The sequence below is a fragment of the Sinohyriopsis cumingii genome, unplaced genomic scaffold (assembly GCF_028554795.1).
Source record: "Sinohyriopsis cumingii isolate HCF-2022 unplaced genomic scaffold, ASM2855479v2 utg000349l, whole genome shotgun sequence".
In the NCBI taxonomy this organism is placed as follows: domain Eukaryota; kingdom Metazoa; phylum Mollusca; class Bivalvia; order Unionida; family Unionidae; genus Sinohyriopsis; species Sinohyriopsis cumingii.
Genome location: NW_028315889.1, coordinates 1,186,425 through 1,206,068, shown reverse-complemented (window position 1 = coordinate 1,206,068; position 19,644 = coordinate 1,186,425). Strand labels below are relative to the sequence as shown.

The 19,644-nt window shown below is 40.3% G+C and overlaps 1 protein-coding gene across 1 annotated transcript; it reads left to right on the top strand.

Moving 5' to 3' along the window:
• The first annotated feature begins 8,967 nt into the window (after positions 1-8,967).
• LOC149774309 (uncharacterized) lies at positions 8,968-15,377 on the top strand. Its single transcript, XM_089945401.1, has one exon. It carries the CDS (start codon positions 9,028-9,030, stop codon positions 11,872-11,874), a length of 2,847 nt encoding a protein of 948 aa, XP_089801527.1. The 5' UTR covers positions 8,968-9,027; the 3' UTR covers positions 11,875-15,377.
• Positions 15,378-19,644: the final 4,267 nt, after the last annotated feature.

Sequence of the window (19,644 nt, the reverse complement as noted above, 5' to 3'; positions counted from 1 at the left end):
CATGAATAGGTCATACTAAATCCTCTTTGGTCTGACACAAGAAATGTACTCTTTGCACAAACATGGTTTCACTTCAGTGTCGAATTTAAATCGTTGAGTCACTAATCTACACATTACAATTCGTTCAGAAGTTTCCTCTTTCACTAAGTTGACATTGTGTTCAAGATGTTGGTAATTCGTTAACTCTTCCTCTGGAATTCGATGCAGTACGTTTACAATGTAGTAGATAGAATCGTCAATACCAAACCAATCCTTTTTAAAACTAGAGGATCGTTGATCAATGTCTGTCCGATGGAACACTTTCAATTGAATCAATCCTTGTATAGCTTTCAGGTACCAGTGGTTCAAACACCGGTGACGTAACGGATGCAATTGTTCTTTACGTTTCACTTGTATTTTGACCAGCTCTCGATAAATGCGTTCTCTCAACTCCACAGGCAAAGCACAAATGTTCTCTTGTAAAGTATCCATGAACAAATTATTATGGTAAGAAGTTACTTCAATGTCTCGGTCCCACTAAGGGTAAGTAATGACAATTCGGTGACCATCGAGCATGTTCAACGTAGGCCGAATCTTGCGGTTCCCAGTGGTGAAGTGACACACCGCAACTGAAGCACTTGACTTTATCTCCTTCGCCCAAGTAGAAAAATCCGGCTCTGGCTAATTCTTCGGGGGTCGGTCCTCCCAGATACTTTGGCCATTTTCCTTTGAACGATTGAAGACGATTTTCAAAGTCGCAGTATTCCGACAAACGCACAGGAAACGAATATTCGTCTTTCACAGGTTCGTTTCGATGAGGGTTGGGTGACATGAACAGGAGTTTGCTCAGGGCTGGATGACAACCGTAGGGAGGTAAACGTGAAGGTCGACATTCCCCTTTAAACCCGGTAAAATGTCTAAGAGGACGAGCGGCATCGCTTTCGCATCCCTCAGGTTTGACACGCACAGCATCACTTTTCATGATAGGGGCAGTGAGAACAAAGTTCCCATGATGCTTTACGGCATCGCTCAGGTCACAAGGTACAGCATCGTATCCATCGCAAGGCTCACAATCGCACTCGTCTGCAAACTCCGTTACGCAATTACAATGGTAACCACATGGACAATCGCAGTTTCCTTCCGGACATTTTCCGTCGCAATGCATGGGTCTTATCCATCCAGTATTAGTCACACTAGAGGAAGATACAACTTTTTTACAATCCCCAAACTGGAACGATGTCTCTTTCAAAGTATTCATCTTGTTCGCTCGGTCTTGGTAGTCCCAATGAACTATAGATCTTGACCATAGCCCCTTTTTATACTAGTCGCAATGCAGTCTCCAGCTTGTACATCTTTCCTTTTTTACGTTTTTTATGTCCTGTTCTGGAAGGTACCGTCTCTAAGGTACCGTCAACATTGTACCGTAGTGTGATGGGTGGAAAGGCCATAGAAAGGTAAGGGCAGTGCGGAGACCATCGAGTATGTTCCAGAATAGCTGAATCTTTATAGATACATAGATCCATTCGTAACTTCAGTCCGCAAGCGAAACACTGTACCTCGTATCCCAATCCTGACTCAGGTCCCAAGTAGACAAATCCTGTTCTAGCTAAAACATGCGAAGAAGGTAATCCTTCCCTATCCGTAGGCCATTTCTGAAACGTGTCCAATCGACGGGCACAATCACAATAGTCAGGTAAGAAGACTGGAAAATGGTAGGGTTTGAACTTGGAGTTCTCATCGGGTTTCTCACTCGATTCTTGCTGTGGCGAAGTCATCTTTCTGGTGGGGTAACTATCCTCTTACAACCAATGTTTTATACCAACGTGTCCATACCGTAAGGTGAAATGATTGGGAAGTCGCACTCGCTTCTGGTACACGATTTGATAGACTTTTTCCAAGGGCCGACTGACGATGTGGTGAGTGGGTAAACGTACAATCTTGTTCGGTTGATAGGTGGTCACTTTAAAGTTTCCATCCTCTCCCGATTGCAAGGCTTCTTTCAATACCCCAAAGTTGACCACTCGACTGGTACGATAATTCAGAGTCAGTCCTTTCACTTTGCACGTCGTGTGCACTTCTCCTTGTTTGTCCCGGTATTCGTAGCCGTAATTTTTGGGACCGCCACTGACGAAACTTAGAATCTTGTCGTCGGGATGTTCGTCTGTCCAGGCTCCTAAACGGTCTCCTTCGATGTTAGGGTGATGTTGAATCGGGTGATGGATGTAGATGCAACTGTCCGTGTCAAAGTACAGGACGCGTTCCCCTAACAGTTCTAAAGCTTCGTACAATTTTAAGCGAGCATGGGCTGTCACGTAAGCCGCAATGATGACATTTCCAAAAGGGTCGTCTTGTACAAAGTCCAGATCTTCTTCGTAATTGACCAAGATTAAATTCTCTCGAACGACGTCCACGTGTTTCATGTATTTGGTTTTGTCGTGAATCATCTGGAAGTAGCGGGAAGGTTCTGTCAAATATTCCGTCTTGGGTAAACACGGTCGTTGTGTCATTTTACCCCACAAGCAATTTAACATCACTTTGGCAAACGATCGCCTGCCTTCGTTTTTCTCGATGTGGTCTAAAGTGATGCCTTCTTGTTCGTAGTATTTCTCTTTGAATTGTATTTGGTCTTCGGGAGTGTGACACCAGGAAGGATAGCCGCTGGCTTCTTGTTTCAGTTTCAAAAAGGCATCCACGTAGTCAGCGAAAATGCCTTTCTGACTGGGATCACCCTTGTGGTATTGTTGTGTCTTGGGAAAGTGGCAAATTTCGTACACTTCTAACAGTTGGTATCCCATGTCCAGAGCTTTGAACAATTCCACGCTGACCCAGGTTCCCGTCAAGGCCCGTTCTTCCTGGCTGTGCTGACAAACTTGGTCTTGGTTGCACGTTTCGGCAGAAGTACGGCACAAGGGAAACATCAGTTTGCCTTGACAATGGTGAGGTAAGACGGGATGGTATAGGTTCGTGGGAGGCAAAACTTTACACTTGATCAAGCCTTCGTATTGTCGAATGTTTTTCAGGTCGATGTGTTCCGTCAGCAATTGTGGGTGCCCTACGGGAAAGCGACAATATTTGCACACGTAGGGATACAGCGAACACACGTCCAAGTATTTGATTTCTTCTCCTTTCTCTTCGTCGGCTTGGTACAGCAAACAGGTGGCATTGGTCCTTCCTCCGTACAAACTATCCCTCGGGTTCAACGGGTCCATGAACTGGTAACTTTCCACGAGGCGTTTAAACTCGGGATCGGTTTTCATACGGTGATCGTACTCGTGTTCCCACATTTCCACCACTTGGTATCCTTGCTGTTCTAACTTTAGGCGTCGCTGACAAGTGTCCTGGTACAAGTCTTCCATGGTTCGTTGCAAAAACTGATTCTTGGTGCCACGGTCAGGGTAACAGACGGGACATCCGTGAAATAAGCAACCGTTAAACTCGTACACGATCTTGGGGTTTTCTAAGTCCCAGCCATCGACCGAATACGTTCCGATGGTCTTTTCGCCCCCTCCGTTGCGGGCATGCTGAATCCACTTGTCTTCCTTGTCGCACAAGTAATGTAACCAGCGTAAGGCTTTGACCGAGTATTGACGTTTGACAAAGTGGGTCGTTTGAGGGCTGATGACAGCCACGGTGTTTTCAGGCATGAATCGTTGTCGATACACTAAGGAACACGCTTTGGCAATGGTGCAAGCTTCTTTCAAAGGATCGACCCCTCCGTGTTCCATGAACAGTTCTCGAAATTTTCCACAGCAACGCCGTAAAATGTCCACGTCGGAACGACAATACTTTAGCATTTCTTCCTGAAAGTCGAAAGGGTCCGAGGCGTGAGCCTGGTACCAAGCGTAGAAAGCTTCTCGTTGTTCGGTACGCATGTTGTCGGGGTCGTAATAGTGAGCCTCAGGTAAATGGGGTAGAACGGCGTGTTGATTGGCTTCCGTATTGAAAAAGTGTGGAAAGTACCCTTTAGCCATTTCTGTCATTCCAAACGTTTTAGGCATTCGACTCAAAGGCATGGCCAAGTAACTCATCGAATCTTTAAACTGTACTTGTCCCACTTGCATGAAAATGATTTTGGCTCCGTTCAAAGTCACTTTAGGACGCTCGGTGCCTTGTTCCGTATAGTACCTCAAAAGAAACTGTCCATCGTATCCGGAGAAATTGTGAGCCATCACCGTGGCATGACGATGACAATCTCCGTAACGTTCGATGTCCTCTTGGCTCCACGTCTTGTCGACGGGGTCTAAGACCCATTGGGCAAAATCGGCTAACGTGTTTGGCCCCCGAAAGATTTTTTCACGCCCTCCGGGAATCTTGCTGCAGTGAGGGCAATGACTGAAGATAGGTTCTTGAATGCACTTCTCGCACGCTCGATGAGCCACGCAGAAATTAGGAATGTGAATGCCGGTCTCTTGCATGCATTCGAAATCGAAAAAGATGAAATTGCCTTTCTTCTTGTGACCGTCCTCTTTCTCTGGTGGGGGTTGGTATTTTTGCACGTAACATTGGTGTTCCAAGTCCACGATGTGGTGACAAATGTGACATTTTTTCTTTCCTGAACATACGTGTGCCTTGGTATTATTGGTACGTATGACTTGTTCACACGTAGAGCACAATCTCAGCAGTTGACAAGCGCATTTCTTCTGTGAACCTTGCGTCTTCAAATGTTGTTGGTAACAGGTAGGGCTGACAAACGTGCGCAGACAAGTTGAACAAGGCACTGGTTCTTCGCTCAGACAGGGTGAAGAGGCCAAACATCCTGTGCATTTCGATCCGCAATGCTTGTGTTGCTCTCGATTGTTATAACCATGGTCACATTTCTCACAGTAATAACTGTATCCCAGGAATCCAGTGATAGTGGTAATCGTATCGAAATGGTCATCGTGATAATAGACATGAATGTATTTTCCATCCTTAAAGTCTTGCCCTCGAAACAATAGAGGTCCGCGCACTTCTTGAGGGTGCACTTTCAAGGTGTATCGTGGAGCTAGGACATCTTGCAATTTTTGCATCTCAGGAATGCCACAGGGTGTGTCTTTGGACAGTCCGGCTTGTTGTAACAGGAGTTCTGCTTCATTTCGTTGTTTGGCTCGGTCGGAACGTTGAATAGTGTCCCAGGTTCTTTTCCATTCTACCGTGTCGTTCTTGTTGGCATAGGTTCGTCCCACCACGATGGCACGGGCTAAGCACATCTGGTCATGAGGGTTGTCAATTCGGACGAGACTCTTTTTGGTGTTGCGAAGGTCGTCCACCAATAACATCTTTTTGTGTCCTGTCCCTTGAGGAGGAGAGACGTGGGTCATGTCCAGTGTGGCTTTACCATCGGTGATGTCAAACTGATCATTAGATTGTTGTACGTGTTGAATCTTGTCCATGACTTTGGAAGCAGTCAATTCTGCAGGGGTGCTAAACTCGATCCAAACAGGGGATTTCAAACCGTCGTGTTGTATGGAAAGTCTCAAGCGATCGTCTTCTTTGGGTTGACATTGTCGCTTGAGTGAGGTGAGCAAAGAATCCCACACCTCGGTGATGAACACTTCTGCTTTCTCTAACGGTACTTCAGCCTTGAAATCTTTAAACTTCACCGTGTATTTGTAAGCCGTGGTTCTAAATTTTCTAGAGGAGCGCTTTTCCGTCTCTCGAATGGAATAGTACTTTTCAGGGTTGACAAAGGGTGGTGGACTTGGTTTAGAGGGTTTGGATTCTGGTTCACTCATGTCCTCTTCAAAATCACTGGCATGAATTTGTGCCAAGATTTCAGCCCTGGTACGAGGCGATAGATCACGTTTCTGCCTCTTACTTCTTTCTTCTTCTTTCTTCTCGAATGAATGGGATCGTTTCATCTTGAAAGCAAAAAGTCAAATGACTCAAGTTCAAACACCATAAGCTACTTTATAGTCATAGCAGACCAGCGTATATAAAAGGGTGTGTGTCTTGTCCTTTCACTATTCATTTCACTCTCAAGCCGAGCACAACGATGGAAGAGACTAACCAGATGGAACGTTTCGTCAGAGCTTTGCGAGGGGTCATTAGAAAATTCTCTTCAGACCAGCCTACGGACTACTCTCCTTCCTTTAGAGATAAAAGTCAAGATACTTGCTATATCTGTCAGAAGAAAGGGCATTGGTCTTCAGAGTGTCCAGACCGTGAAAAAAGAACAAAAACAGGGACTAAAAAAGACAAAAGTCAAGATACCTGTTATTATTGTAAAGAAAAAGGACATTGGTCTCCAGATTGCCCAAAAAAGAAACAAGAGGAGTCAGAAGAAAAGAAGGATTCTTCAGAAGAAGAGAGGGATTCTTTAGAGGAAGAAGAGGAAGAAAAAAGACAATTCTATTTACAAGAGGCAAAGAAACAGGAGAAGAAGAAAAGAAGAAGGGAAGAAAATGAGGAAAAGACGGTGAAGAAATTTAAAAAACAGAGAGAGTAAACAAGGAGAAAGAAGAAGTCAATGAACTTTTTATTAAAGTGTTGTGAATTGTGAATTGGATTGTAAAAAATGGAGAAAAGAATAAATGAATGATATAAGGTAAGTGTCTTTGAGTTGTGATTTTAAAATAAGAACGTACACTCACGCACTCATACACAGACACGTACTATAAGGGTAAAATGGGTGGGGTTTATTTCTTTTTTGAGTTATTGGCAAATTGAAATTGTATTTCTTTTCGAGAAATGTGGGTGGCCCTGAAAAGGGCCTTTTTTCTTCATGGTGAAAGGGTGAGTTTAAGCAATCAACTTTAACTGCCTTATGCCTTTGCCACGGCCAAGGCCTACTTCTGGACTGCGTAATGTTGATAATGATTGGGTTGAAATCACTAAGGGTGGTACGGTAGGCTTAGTCACAGGGTTAACGTGTTTAGCTCGGGAAGGTCGTATTCTCTTCGGTCGTGATAAAGAAGTCTGATACATTTGTTTCAGACTTCTTAACTCCGCTAAAATGTCCAACAGTACCGTGACCGTTTGATTTTCACCCTCTTGTTTCTTTGCTGCTACTTCTTCTTGCTGTTGCTGCTGTTGTTTTTTTCTTACCTCTTCTTCTTGTTGCTGTTGCTGTAGGAGAAAAGCCTGTTCCGCTTCCTTTTGTCGTTGTATAAATTTCTCCAATTCTTCTTTTTGTCTCTGTCTAAAATTTTCCACTTGCGGTAATGAAGAAGGTAACGAAGGTTCCGGAACAAATTCTTGCGAGGAGAGAAAATCCACAAAATCCCAATTCACCTCTTCTGAAAGTAAGTCCGAGTTCCCTTGGGCAGTCTCCCCTGCTTGTGCACCCCAATGGATCGTTTTCTGAGTTTCCGTCATGTTGAATCACTGTCGCATAGATTGACTGCACACAAGCGCTAGCGAATCTATATAGACTACGTGACGTCACAGACTGCTCTCTTCGGATTGGATGCGGGCTGACTGAATTCTGTAACGCGTGTTCGGATTGGTGAATGAACTCAATCCGTTTCAATCCTTCCTGTCCCTATAAATAAGCGCCGTTCACTGCATTGATTCACCTATTCTCGGAGCCTCAACATGTGGACAGACGTTGAATCTTCAACCCTTGTGTCAACAATGATGTTCAGGACGGACATGCTCATGTATGTCCGATCCAAGTGGACCGTTGTCCACAGGACCAACAGCAGCCTGTGGATAAGAAGAGTCTATATAGAGAGACAAGGTTGCCTCAAGAGGACTCTGATGTATGGCCCTGCTGTAAGACGAAGTTTGAGGAAAAGAAGATGTCGCAAATGCCCTTTATGTTAAGGGCATATTAACATAAACCAAAGGCCCTTTTCAGGGCCAGCCATATTTCTCGAAAAGAGATAGTCTTTGAATTGCCTACCCCTTTTTTTAAAAAAATTTAAAAAAAAAAATCCCATGTTAAATTCCCCTTGTCCGTAGAGTGACCCACGATTTATAGCCATGTTAAATTCCCCTTGTCCGTAAAGTGACCCACGATTTTTTGCCATGTTAATTCCCCTTGTCCGTAATCTAACCCACGATTTTTCGCCATGTTAAATTTCCATTGTCCGTAATCTGACCCAAGGGTGTTTTTAATGCTAATTCCCATTGTCCGTAAACTACCCCCCTTCACTACTCTGGTATTTCACTCGCGCGTAACGTCTAACGTTGGGAATTGGATGTGTGTGTGTGTGTGTGTGTGTGTGTGTGTGTGTCTGTGTGTGTTTGTGTCTTTTCAGTCTAGATTAAATTAGTTATATTGAGCTGTGTTTCTGTTATTAAACCGAACATAACAATATACAGTAGAATAAAATGAACATTTAAAGCATAAGTCTGTTAAGCGTAATTCTTTAAAACTTGAAACAACTGTGCAAAATTATCCTTTGTAAATATGGACCCTATATTTATGAACGGAATTTACCTTTTTTTTAAATTTAAAATTTTATTTAGTGACTATGTGAGGAGCATGTATGATAAATTTCACATCACTTAGATTTAGAAAGATACTGCTGCAATCAACTCACGTATCTCTGTAAAAACGGTACTTTTAAAGCGATTACTATGTTCTCATGTCCCCGGTGGCCGAATAGTCTAAAGATTTCGCCTTTACCGATCACTGACATCTCAACGCTATTCGCGTGATTCGAGTCTTGCACTCGGCCAACGTGGGTATGTGAAAAAGCTTGCCAATATCGTACCGTGAGTCGGTTGTTCTTGCCTGGGTTTTCTTTGGTTCTTTCTCTAAGAATTATACCGGCTTTTAATGGCTTTAAACCAACAACAACAACTATATCACAAACACTGGTACAGTTCGCTGCCACTCATCAAACTACGACCTGGCTTCTCTAGGGTGTAATCTAGCACTCCTTAATACTTCCTCGACGTGATTCGGTAACAAGACATTGATTTTTCCTTATGTACTATAGTCTTTCAACACTGAATGCACCTCCCCCCGTATAGAAAACTGCACGCTTCGCTGACAGTATTTATACTACAATTATATCGGTCAAAATTACCATAACAAGGGCCCTGTATTAACTAATCTGTCTGTACCTGAGCGCTAAGTAGGAATTTATTACAAAAACCGGGCTTAGTTTCCGCAAAATGACAGAACACAGGAAGTGGTCTGTGATTTTAAGTGTAAACATGCAGTTTTTGTTGTGTTTTATGCTGGGGAATTACTTTATTATGAATATTTTTGGGCTACCCGTATCTAACCTAACCGTGGTGAATAATGATGTACCTACTGAATCGAAAGAAAACGTTACTTTGACTTCAAAATCCAGCGTCGTGTCAAGCATTAATTGTACTTTCATGACAGAAAGCGACGATCTACCGGCCAAAATTGATTCGCAGATGGAAGGAAATACAAAGGTGTTGGTTTTTAAGATAAATTTTCCTGGATGGAGTGGAAACACTCGGGGCTTGGAACAAGGAAATATATATAAACCTACTCACTGGGTGCGAGTACGAGGTCGTCTAGGTAAGGGATTGCTATTACTAAGACATAACTATGAAATTTTGTCTCTTTCAACGTTGTCATTGAATACCCATAAAATGGACATATCATTAACCCAATCCTCTGCTAATTGCATTGAAAAAATGGACGCGTCATTGTTCGAGATTGCTGTTAGAGAGTTACTTTTAAACAATTTGAAGAAAAATGAAGCCGGCGACAATATATGTAATATCCACATAATAGACGACAACGGAGTCGCCGAGTTTATGTACAAATGTTGCCATAGAAACTCGGACGGGACCATTCAGTGCGATGATCTGACCGAAGACATATGGTTGAATATATTATTCACCATAATTTTTCTATTAAAGCTCTATGTAATTCTTGCCAGCCCGAGATTTATTCCCGGTAGTTGGTACAGGGTAAAACACGTGGCTAGTACGTACACTCATCGTCTGGGAAGCAAACCTCTCAGCCTAAATGTACTTGTTACTAAAACGCCAGAGTTATATCCCAACGCTAGGGTAACCACTGACATGTCCAGATTTAAATATATGATACGATTTAAACAAACTTTGCAAGCTTTGAAACCCAATATTGCGCATAACTTGAGCATTCCTGAAATTAAAATGAAAATCAAAGAACAACGCATGGTTTCTGAAGAGAATGTACCTGTTGGTCTGCTTAAGTCTTTTTATGATTCGTTCGTAAGATGCAAAATTCGAGAGCGTCCAGCTGTGGAAAAATGCTGTTATGCGGACGTATGTCCGCTGTATCAAAGGTCAAGGCGGATACCCTGGCACAAGTTTCTGAACAAGTTAATGATGTGTATCGTGATGCTGATTCTCCCCACGCCCTGGATTGTAAGGGTTTATTTGTATTACCAGTATGAGCACGAGGAAATGAACGCTCAAAAAGATGCTGCTTCGCGGAGAGGACTATCATTTCCATTTCAAGGCAGCGTTACGTTGTATTTGACTCCATCACACATTTTATTTGCTGTAATATACGTCATGTTATCAGTTGAATATATTTTGTACGGAATTGCGAAGAAGAGTATAAAACAAAACTTCTTGCTTGTTGTTCGAAAGTGTTTCAGGGATATGCGTGAAAGAAACATTACAGACGTATTTTGTTGGTCAATATCCACGCTGCTCAAGCCATGCACTTCTTTAGGAGTTGTGGGAATATTCTTGGGAATAATAATGTGGATTTTTGCTTTGCCCTACGTGCTGTTGATTCTTTCATTTTATCTATTCCCTACCATCAATTTGACATTACGCATGTTTGCTCAGTTTATCGCGTACCTGTTGCCTCGGAGCACAAAGCTGAGGAACAATCCTTTCTGCAGAAAAATGTGTAAATGTTTGAAGAATATTAGACCTAGAGATAAAACGTGCATGCGGGATCGCGCAACGGCAGTGACGTTGGAGAGAAACAAACAAGAGTCGATGGCGACGCAAGGTCGATGCTTACAGCTTCTTGTTATCATCGTATGTTTAGTCTCATTGTATTCCATTATTTTCTTACTGGTCGAAATCGTCTCATTTTTTGTGGAAATGGCGGTATACACGTCAGTGGGGATCATCCTCAATGCTGATACAGCTCTGACATATCTGTCGTTCATATTTATTTTGGTTGGGTATGCAAATAGCTGTTTCAGTCACGTAGTGGACCGATATCTGAGTTTTAACAAAGCTTTGACTACATTCTTGCTTGAACTTTCCAAAGAAAATCTTGAAGAAGCTACATATTTACCTGGAGATCAACAACGCAATCTAGCTTTTAGAGTAAAAACAGATGACACAAAAGCATTGGAAGATCCGGTGTCCCTGTTCGAAAAAGAGCCAGGTCAGCTGAGATGGAGAGTATCCAGGTTAGTTCTTTTCCTTGGCAAAAATGACATGCCCTTTGTTCCCAGAAAGTTTTTCTTCGATGCCTGCAAAATGCCGCATTACTCCTGCCCCGGAGAACTATTACTTAATTACTTACGCGCATGCGGTGAGTTTAGCATGATAGTTGTGTTCCTCTTGTTTGTGTTGGTCATTGTTCTGGCGTTCAGCGAGACGTATCATTTATCAGCAACCAATCAACTTCTAGCCGCATTGGCAGGAGGATTCTTGCCATGGATTTTCATGAACATCGTGTTCCGCACCCATGTTTCACCCGCTCTTGACACGTCAAACAAGAACTTTAAAATCTGCTTCAGCGAACTTTTATATAAATACAAACAGCACTGGCCAATTGACGACATTGTAGTGGGAGATAATGTGAATATTCACAAAAATGTCGGTGAACTTACGAATGGGACCAAAATTACGTCTTCTACAGATAATGAAAAAAATATCCCGCATAGTGCTTTGACCAGGAACACAGACGCAATTACACCAGCCGAACCGAATCGAATCGATCTTGTGATCAATATTTCTAACAAGAGATCTACGTCACTATTAGATGATGCTGAAGATGAGATGAAAGAGACCACATTGTAGGATACAAGGTCTAACAAGCATACTGTCCATGTTCATTAGTGTAACTTACTATTTCTACAGGTCAGTTTTTGTTTGAAATGCAAGTACCTTACCTCTTGATTGAAATACATGTATTCTACTTCCTGAAATACACTCAGCCTCACGACTGAAATACAAGTACTTATAATAACTTCTTGAATTGAACTCAACGTCACAACTGAAATGCAAGTACCTTACCTCTTGAATTGAACTGAACTTCACGATTTAAATACAAGTACCTTACATTTTGGATTGGACTCAACGCCCGGATTGAAATACAAACACTTAACTTCTTGAATTGAATTCAACCTCGCAATTGAAATGCACGTACCTCACCTCTTGAATTGAACTCAACGTCACAATTGAAATACAAGTACCTTACTTCTTTAATTGAACACAGTCTCAATATTGAAATACATGTACTTTACTTCTTGAATTGAAAAGGACTCAGCCTCATGATAAGTTCACCTCTCATTAGCGGAAAATGCTCTGCTATCTAATTTTCATAGTTATATCTTATGATCAACGTTTTTTCATGGAGATAAAGTATTGTTGACTGATTAAGGACTTTTTAATATGTGATGAAATTGCAATGAAAACTTGGATGAGCGAATTGGGGTTTACGACAATCGCAAAAAGGCTATTTAGGTAAACATTCTCACCTATGCTCATGGGGAAAAACGTGTTGACTGGTAGTTGTTGAAAACCCCAATTGTATAACATTGCGCATATATTTCGATCCAAGAGCGCGAATGAAGCCATGAAGTATTGGCATTATCAACTTCTACGACAGAAAATTGAGCAGCACGAAATACTGGGTCCTACGAAATTTTCCAGGCTTGATGTAAATTATGTCTACTAGCATGTTCGCCTTAGTGAAGAGAGTCAGCTCCTAAATGGGATAGTGCAATTTATTTGACAAGTCTTGTTTTGGCGTAGTTCTGAAGAAGAACGTTACCAAAGGCTGGAGTTTAAACCATACCATAAAAAGGTCAGCATGACAACAGTGAGAACTGTTTACATGGACTTGAAGAAGTAATAATGTGGGAAATAAATTTACATCAAATTGTGTACGGCCTGATAAAGAAACAGCAATGGCATTAACCTAGATACCAGATCCTTCCTGTGCACCATCCATTACTTTCGTAAAGTTATCCTAAAGATGTCACATGTGACTGAACCAGTCATAACACATGAAAAGCGAAAATGAGTTTACTGTAAAATCGCACGAGAAAAAGCATTAAATGAGCTGAAACAAAACCTGACAAAAACTTCTGTTTTGAATGTTTTTGACGTCATGAAACCTGACAAAAGCATGTTTTGAATGTTTTTGACGCCATGAAACCTGACAAAAGCATCTGTTTTGAATGTTTTTGACGTCATGAAACCTGACCAAAACATGTTTTGAATGTTTTTGACGTCATGAAACCGGTAATTGTGAGTTGTTATGTTTCGAAATCAAGACCCGATGTACTAACGAAATCACGCAAATCATCTTTAGCTTTCGCACCAAGATCACTGAAGAATATAGGAACAAGATACACACAATGGATGAAAGAACTGATAGCTGTACTATATGAACTTAAAAAATTAAACAGTGCACAAACCCTCAGTCAACCGACTTGGAACCCCTATCGTCTGCACCTCCAAGACTTATAAAAATGTTGCTAAGACAGTAAAAGCAGTTTTGACTTGGTACAGCGTCCAGAAAAATAGTTAATTGTGGGAGATACTTTATCTAAAGCGTATGAGCAAGCAAATACAGTTTTAATCATGGACAATGAGCTGTCTCGCTGCATTGTCAGTTATTCCGGTTGCAGATTCACACTTGCAACAAATAATCGAAGAGCTAAAGCTTATAAGAGGGAAATTTTGAAAGAAGTGATCCATTATGGGGGATCACGTGGTAAATGCTGCTGAAACTGTAAAGATGAATTCTCAGAGGTAGATGGACTAATTCTCAGAATAGAAATGACTGTCATACCAGAGTACTCACGGAAATGCTGAAAAGACAACACGTTAACCATACTGGAAAATAACAATGAGAAGAAACAAAAATAAAAATAAATTTTATACAAAATAAAAGAAGATGAGGAGATGTAATGCATTTGTCGGGAATGAACGCCTTAGAAATTAATGTAATATGGCAAAATATGGTATTTGTCAACAAATCGGAACGCGAATCAGCCAAAAAGACACTAGTAGCGACAAGGTGTACGATTCTATGGGAATTTGTTGTCACTGATTACTTGGGGGCTGACCGTAGTTACGTTATTGTAGTTTACTACTGCTCTAGATATTCTGAAGTTGTCACATTAGATAAGAACAAACACTAATTAACCACACAAATCAATCTTGCCGCACATCAAAGACCATAATCGTCCAAGGTTTTCTGCGAAGGAATACGACTACTTTGTAAACACCGGAGGATTCCAAGATGTCACGTCCAGTTCTAACTATTTACAGTCAAATGGAACATCGAAAGAACTGTACTTCTGTTAAGGAAATTTTCGAAAAGACCAGTAAAGAATGTAAATGTACGTCTTTGGAGGTTCTCTAGTACGGAAATACGCTAATAAATCTCAATGGATGACCAACACATATACCGTTAAGTCGAAGACTTCGATTAACATTGCAGACGACAAACACACAACTGCGTTCCAAAGTGATTAACCATTTCATTCTAAGTTATTACATTCTTTGCTAGGAATTATAGGATAATTTGGAACTCTCAAGTTTTCATAAACCAATTTCACGAGGCTGCCACATACACTGGAGTGATTTATGTGTACATACAGTGTGAAATGTGGTGAAGTAATGTCATCAGAATTTGTTGAATAGGATGGAAAAGTGCGAAATTGAATTAATCGTGACATGCGTTTCATTACATGCAACTTTGGATAGAACTTTATTCAGTTATTTAAGGAGAGATTATTCTTCAGTGTTCTTGATAATTCAGGCATTTAGTGTTACTTATATAGTGTGAAATGTAGCTACACCTTTTTTTAGAGTATTGTACTTTTCATATGTTTTTCTGACCTTCTATGCTATCTCATACCATCCCGTTACATGGTCATCTTTCTTACAGTCAATATCTGGACTATAGTATTCACACTCTCTTCCGTCTCGAAATCGGATTGGTGTCATAACATTAACACGTGAAAACATCTAAGCATTGACGGTAGCACCAGGTGGAAAACACCCGAAATTGTTTTTACAATGGTGAAGTGGTATCCACTGCTGTTTCCACCCCGGACACGTTTATCAACGAAAATTTTACACCACGACTGTCTCAGTTGCGACCAAAAAGATCCCGACTGTTACTCAACAAGAACGCACTAGTTCGGGTAACAGTTATTGGACAAAGACGACAGTTACATGTTAAAGGTACCAGAACATACAATCTAAAATCCAAGTATTTCTTAGGCAGAAGGTTTCTATGTGTTAATTTTAGGATCAGTATTAATAAAAGTAAACATGTTTTTTTTTGGTCTAAGTTATTGGGTTTCCCTTACAAATATACCTGGCGTACCTGACATATTCCATGTTCTATAAGTTTTAGTAACAGACGTTCTAATTATAACTAACATTTTATCTTGTAAACATTTATAACCTTCCAGATTTAATTTTTCCATTATGTAATAGTTTTTATTAGAAAGACTGTTGGTACAACGCCACGATACAAGTCACCACAGACACATCAACACTTCATTGCTAGATTTAATTTGGATTTCCACTTAAGTTTATTCAAAACTGTTATTATTAGGTCTTGTCTGTAATTCTATGATTATTTTGGTGTTTAATTTGCAATACCGTAAGTTCCTTTTTTCACTGTCACTTTTGTATTCTAGGGGAATATGTAGTTTGCTGAATTTTACAAGGCTTGTTACTTTTCACTCTTTTCTGCTACTTATTTTAAAAGCATGGACTCGTAATAGTATTATTAGTAGAACTATGATGAACCCATATTCTTATTGTTTGAGGGGAAAAAAAAATTGAAACAGAAGAATAGCTGTGCGATAAAATTACCAAAAGAACCGCGCTGATAGTAAAATACAAACATGAGTGTTTGGTCGTGGATGCTATTTGAGGTCTTATGGCGTCCACAAATGTTGTTTTGGGTATGGCTGGAATCACTACCGTATCACCCAATGTAGGTGCACCAATCGGAATTTGTTGTCGGGGCTATATTGATAGTAACCGGTGTCTCTGGTGGTGCTAGAAAATTAATTTCAATGTGAATCTATTTCACGAATAAACTTCTATTCCTAATTACTTGCGACTGCACAGAGCAGCCTCAACAGGGACGTCATTTCAACTTTTCTTCGGGGGGTGGTGCAATACTTGATTCATGCAAATATCAACGCGCTGGCTCAGGCTGAATAATAGATTAGAGAGATAGTAATAGCAGGGACGTCATTTCAATTTTTTAAGGGGGTGGGGTGGGGGAGGGCAAAACTTGACGCGCTTGTTCTTTTTAGTATATAGGCTACATAAATTTTACAGCACATGCAAATTCGGTGGCGTCTCAATACGACCAGTAAGTTGTACTCGGTTGCATCAGAAGATCAAATAAAAAAAAGTGTGGCTGAATTTGAGATTGTGCTGGCTGAAATATAAAGCCACAGAAAGTTACTAGTACAAATAAGAAGCAGAGTGGATTTACAGAGTCAAATGAAAAACAAATAAAAATCTTCATGCAGTGCGTATATTGATCGCTACCACAGACGTTCATGTTTAAGTACATCCCTCTGTTGGATGTTTTGTCATTTCTACAATCACTGCAGAGTAGTATCAAAGGCCGGTGTTTGTCCCCACTGGCCCTCTTTGCGGGCATTTTTATCCGGAAGAGACTCTACTTACCATGACTGAACCAAACGGGTGCTTGTGTGTGTAAAGTCAAAATTAAAAGTAAACAAAAGACAACGCTCACATAGGGGCCAAACTGTCATGGTGGTTAGAGACGTGGACTAGTGGGAAGGCCGCAAAGTGTGCCAGTGGGACCGAATCCTATATTTCATGTTACTAGAGTAGAAAACAAAACAAAACAAATTTATTTTAAAAAAAAAAAACAAAGAAAGAAATAAGAAAAAAAACCACGTTCTCTGAATACTCTAATTTTATGTATAGTGAATCCACCAATTTTGTTAATTTACAATCTTTAGCTGTTTGCAATTAGTAAGCTAATCAGGATGGGCGACTTTCTACTCTTTCTGACCTCTGTTCTCATACACATTGCTATTGTGTTTGTCAAATGACACACGTTGCTCTGTAGATAGGTTTTTGTGTCAGGGTGGTGGGGTGTGTCTTTTTTTAATATAAAAAATCCTTTGCAAAATTTGCCTTCTACATTTTGGTGTATAGTTGACATTGTTACTTCCTCATCTTCGATGCATGCTCTCAAATGAATTGATTGTGTACTTTCTAGAGGCAGCTGTGATGTTTTCTGGAAACATCGCTTTTATACTTTCACTCCTTTAGTTCCCTTTTTTTTAAAAAATGAAATATAAGAATTAAGTACCTATTCATTACAGGGTTTATCTTAATGTGTTAAGGATTGCTTACATAATTCATTTGCAAATTTTGGGTTATCATTTATAAGTAAATAAATAAAATATGTATAACGACTGAGTCACGTACGATTGCATCAGTCAGGAAATACGTCATGGTTTCAACAGAACGACTCTTTTTCTCTACCTTTTTTGTGTGGTGTGCAATACGTAAACAATGTCACTCAGGTGAGTATGCTTGTCGAGTGCAAACTTCGTCAGGGTGATAACCTTATTCAGCCAAGCGGGACGTGATTTCGGCTTTCGGAATGAGACGTATCACGTAGAAGACTTGTACTTGGATAGGTGTCAAAGGGAAAGTAGATCTTTGATACTTTCTGTTCATTAATAATTATCCATTTTTTTTCAACAAAGTGAAACATTGTTAAAGGAATTTATTATTAGTTGTAATCAAATACTTCTGTTTCATAAAACTATAGTTATAAACGACCGGCAAATGATGCAATTGTCTAATTAGAAGGTACTAAAGATTTCGCAAACCCTCACATTTTCTTTGAACCCCCACCCACCACCAATTCTAAAACTAAAGGCACAAAGGAGATAAAAATGCACAAAATTTAGTAATTTCAATCACTGATTTGTAAGTTCTGACCTGATTGTCGCCATGGGGGTCCCAAACACTCTAAAACTTGATGACGTTTTGAATCAAACAGGAGTTGTTTTTTTTTTTTTTTGCTAACGGTCGCCATATTTGCATGGGCCAGTCAATGTTTTCAAGCAACAGATGAGATGTATTTCACCTCTTTGGTAATCTTAATAAATCCGTAAATTTTGGAGTTACATCTCTTTTAATACACATGAACAAGAGTTACTCATTTTTTCAATTTGTTTTAGAAATATTGAAACTAGACGTGCAAATATTGGACGTCGAAGAGAAAGTTTTTACAAGATGTGCCATTCTAGAAACGAGAAAAGAACAGTGATCAGTCTTTCTGCTTGTTGACGTTTGCTTTGAAATCCAGCAAGTCCAGTGTTAGGGACCCTTTGGTGACAGTCATTTAGAAATTATAAATCAGTAAAATAAAACGACAACGTTTTGTGTATTCGTTTAGATCCTTAATACTTTTCAGTCATAAAATCTTTAGAGGGTACAAACAAACAGGAAGGTGTGCTAATACCATAGTCAATTCCGCAAGATTATGGAACCCGCTAGGAAAAGAACAACCAGGGCTGACCGGGGGGGGGGGGGGGAGGGGGGGGGGCCGGGCCTTGGCCGAACAACACTTTTTAATTTTATCAAAGAGACATTTTGTTTGAACAAGAACCCAGATAGACCCAGGTGTTTCTTACCCCAGGGCACTATATCGCTCTCTGAGGCCCTACAAACGACTATATGTACAATTGTTGGGTGAAAATAAAAGATTATAGTCCCTAGTTGTCACACTGTCTACCAGGCCCAACATAAATAATATGCGTGTTTACAGGTGCAATGCACTCGCACATAAACGACCGGTTGGTCGATCAAAACAAGATTCTTTTCAACCCATTTTTCATCAATGAGAACCCAGTACAGGACTTCTTTGCAAAAAGACTTTGTCAGTATTTTTCAACAACATGATGTTATATGGTTATTAGATACGGACTCTTTATATAATTAATTAAATAATATGCATATGATATAATTTGCTGTCAATTCGAACGAAACCACGATTACCGAACTCTATACAAAGGTAACCATTATTGATTCACGATTTCTAGTCTATGTCCAGGAGCGCTAAAAAGAATACTGGGAGAAACGTATAAGCGTCTCAACGAGAGTGATGAACGAAATGTAGTTAAAACATTCAGAAAATGAGGAATTTGTTTTGTTGATTTTTTTTCTTCTTTGTATGAACACTGTCTCGCTTGTTGCTTAGCATTAAGCGGTTGGTGTTAGGACTGGTCGTCAGGATAATGTGACTGGGTGGGACATCATGATACGTATCCCTGGCATGATGCCCCAGTGCTAGATATCACTGTAAACTGACATGCTGAAGAAATCGTAGCGATATCACTGAAAAATTGTAAAAGTTACGTTAAAAATGTAAACCTCTCTCTCTTTCACACACACACACACACACTTTATTGACAGAAATTTTGTAGGGTCGGCATTGTGGAAATAGGTGGGTCTTTATTCTAATTAATTACGGTAATTATATTTGAAAGTGTTTCAGGAGTAAAAATATACGTAGTTATTATTTGT

What these genes read in the sequence shown, in the direction of transcription:
- LOC149774309 (XM_089945401.1), top strand. Translation starts at nt 9,028, where the DNA reads ATGACAGAACACAGGAAGTGGTCTGTGATTTTAAGTGTAAACATGCAG.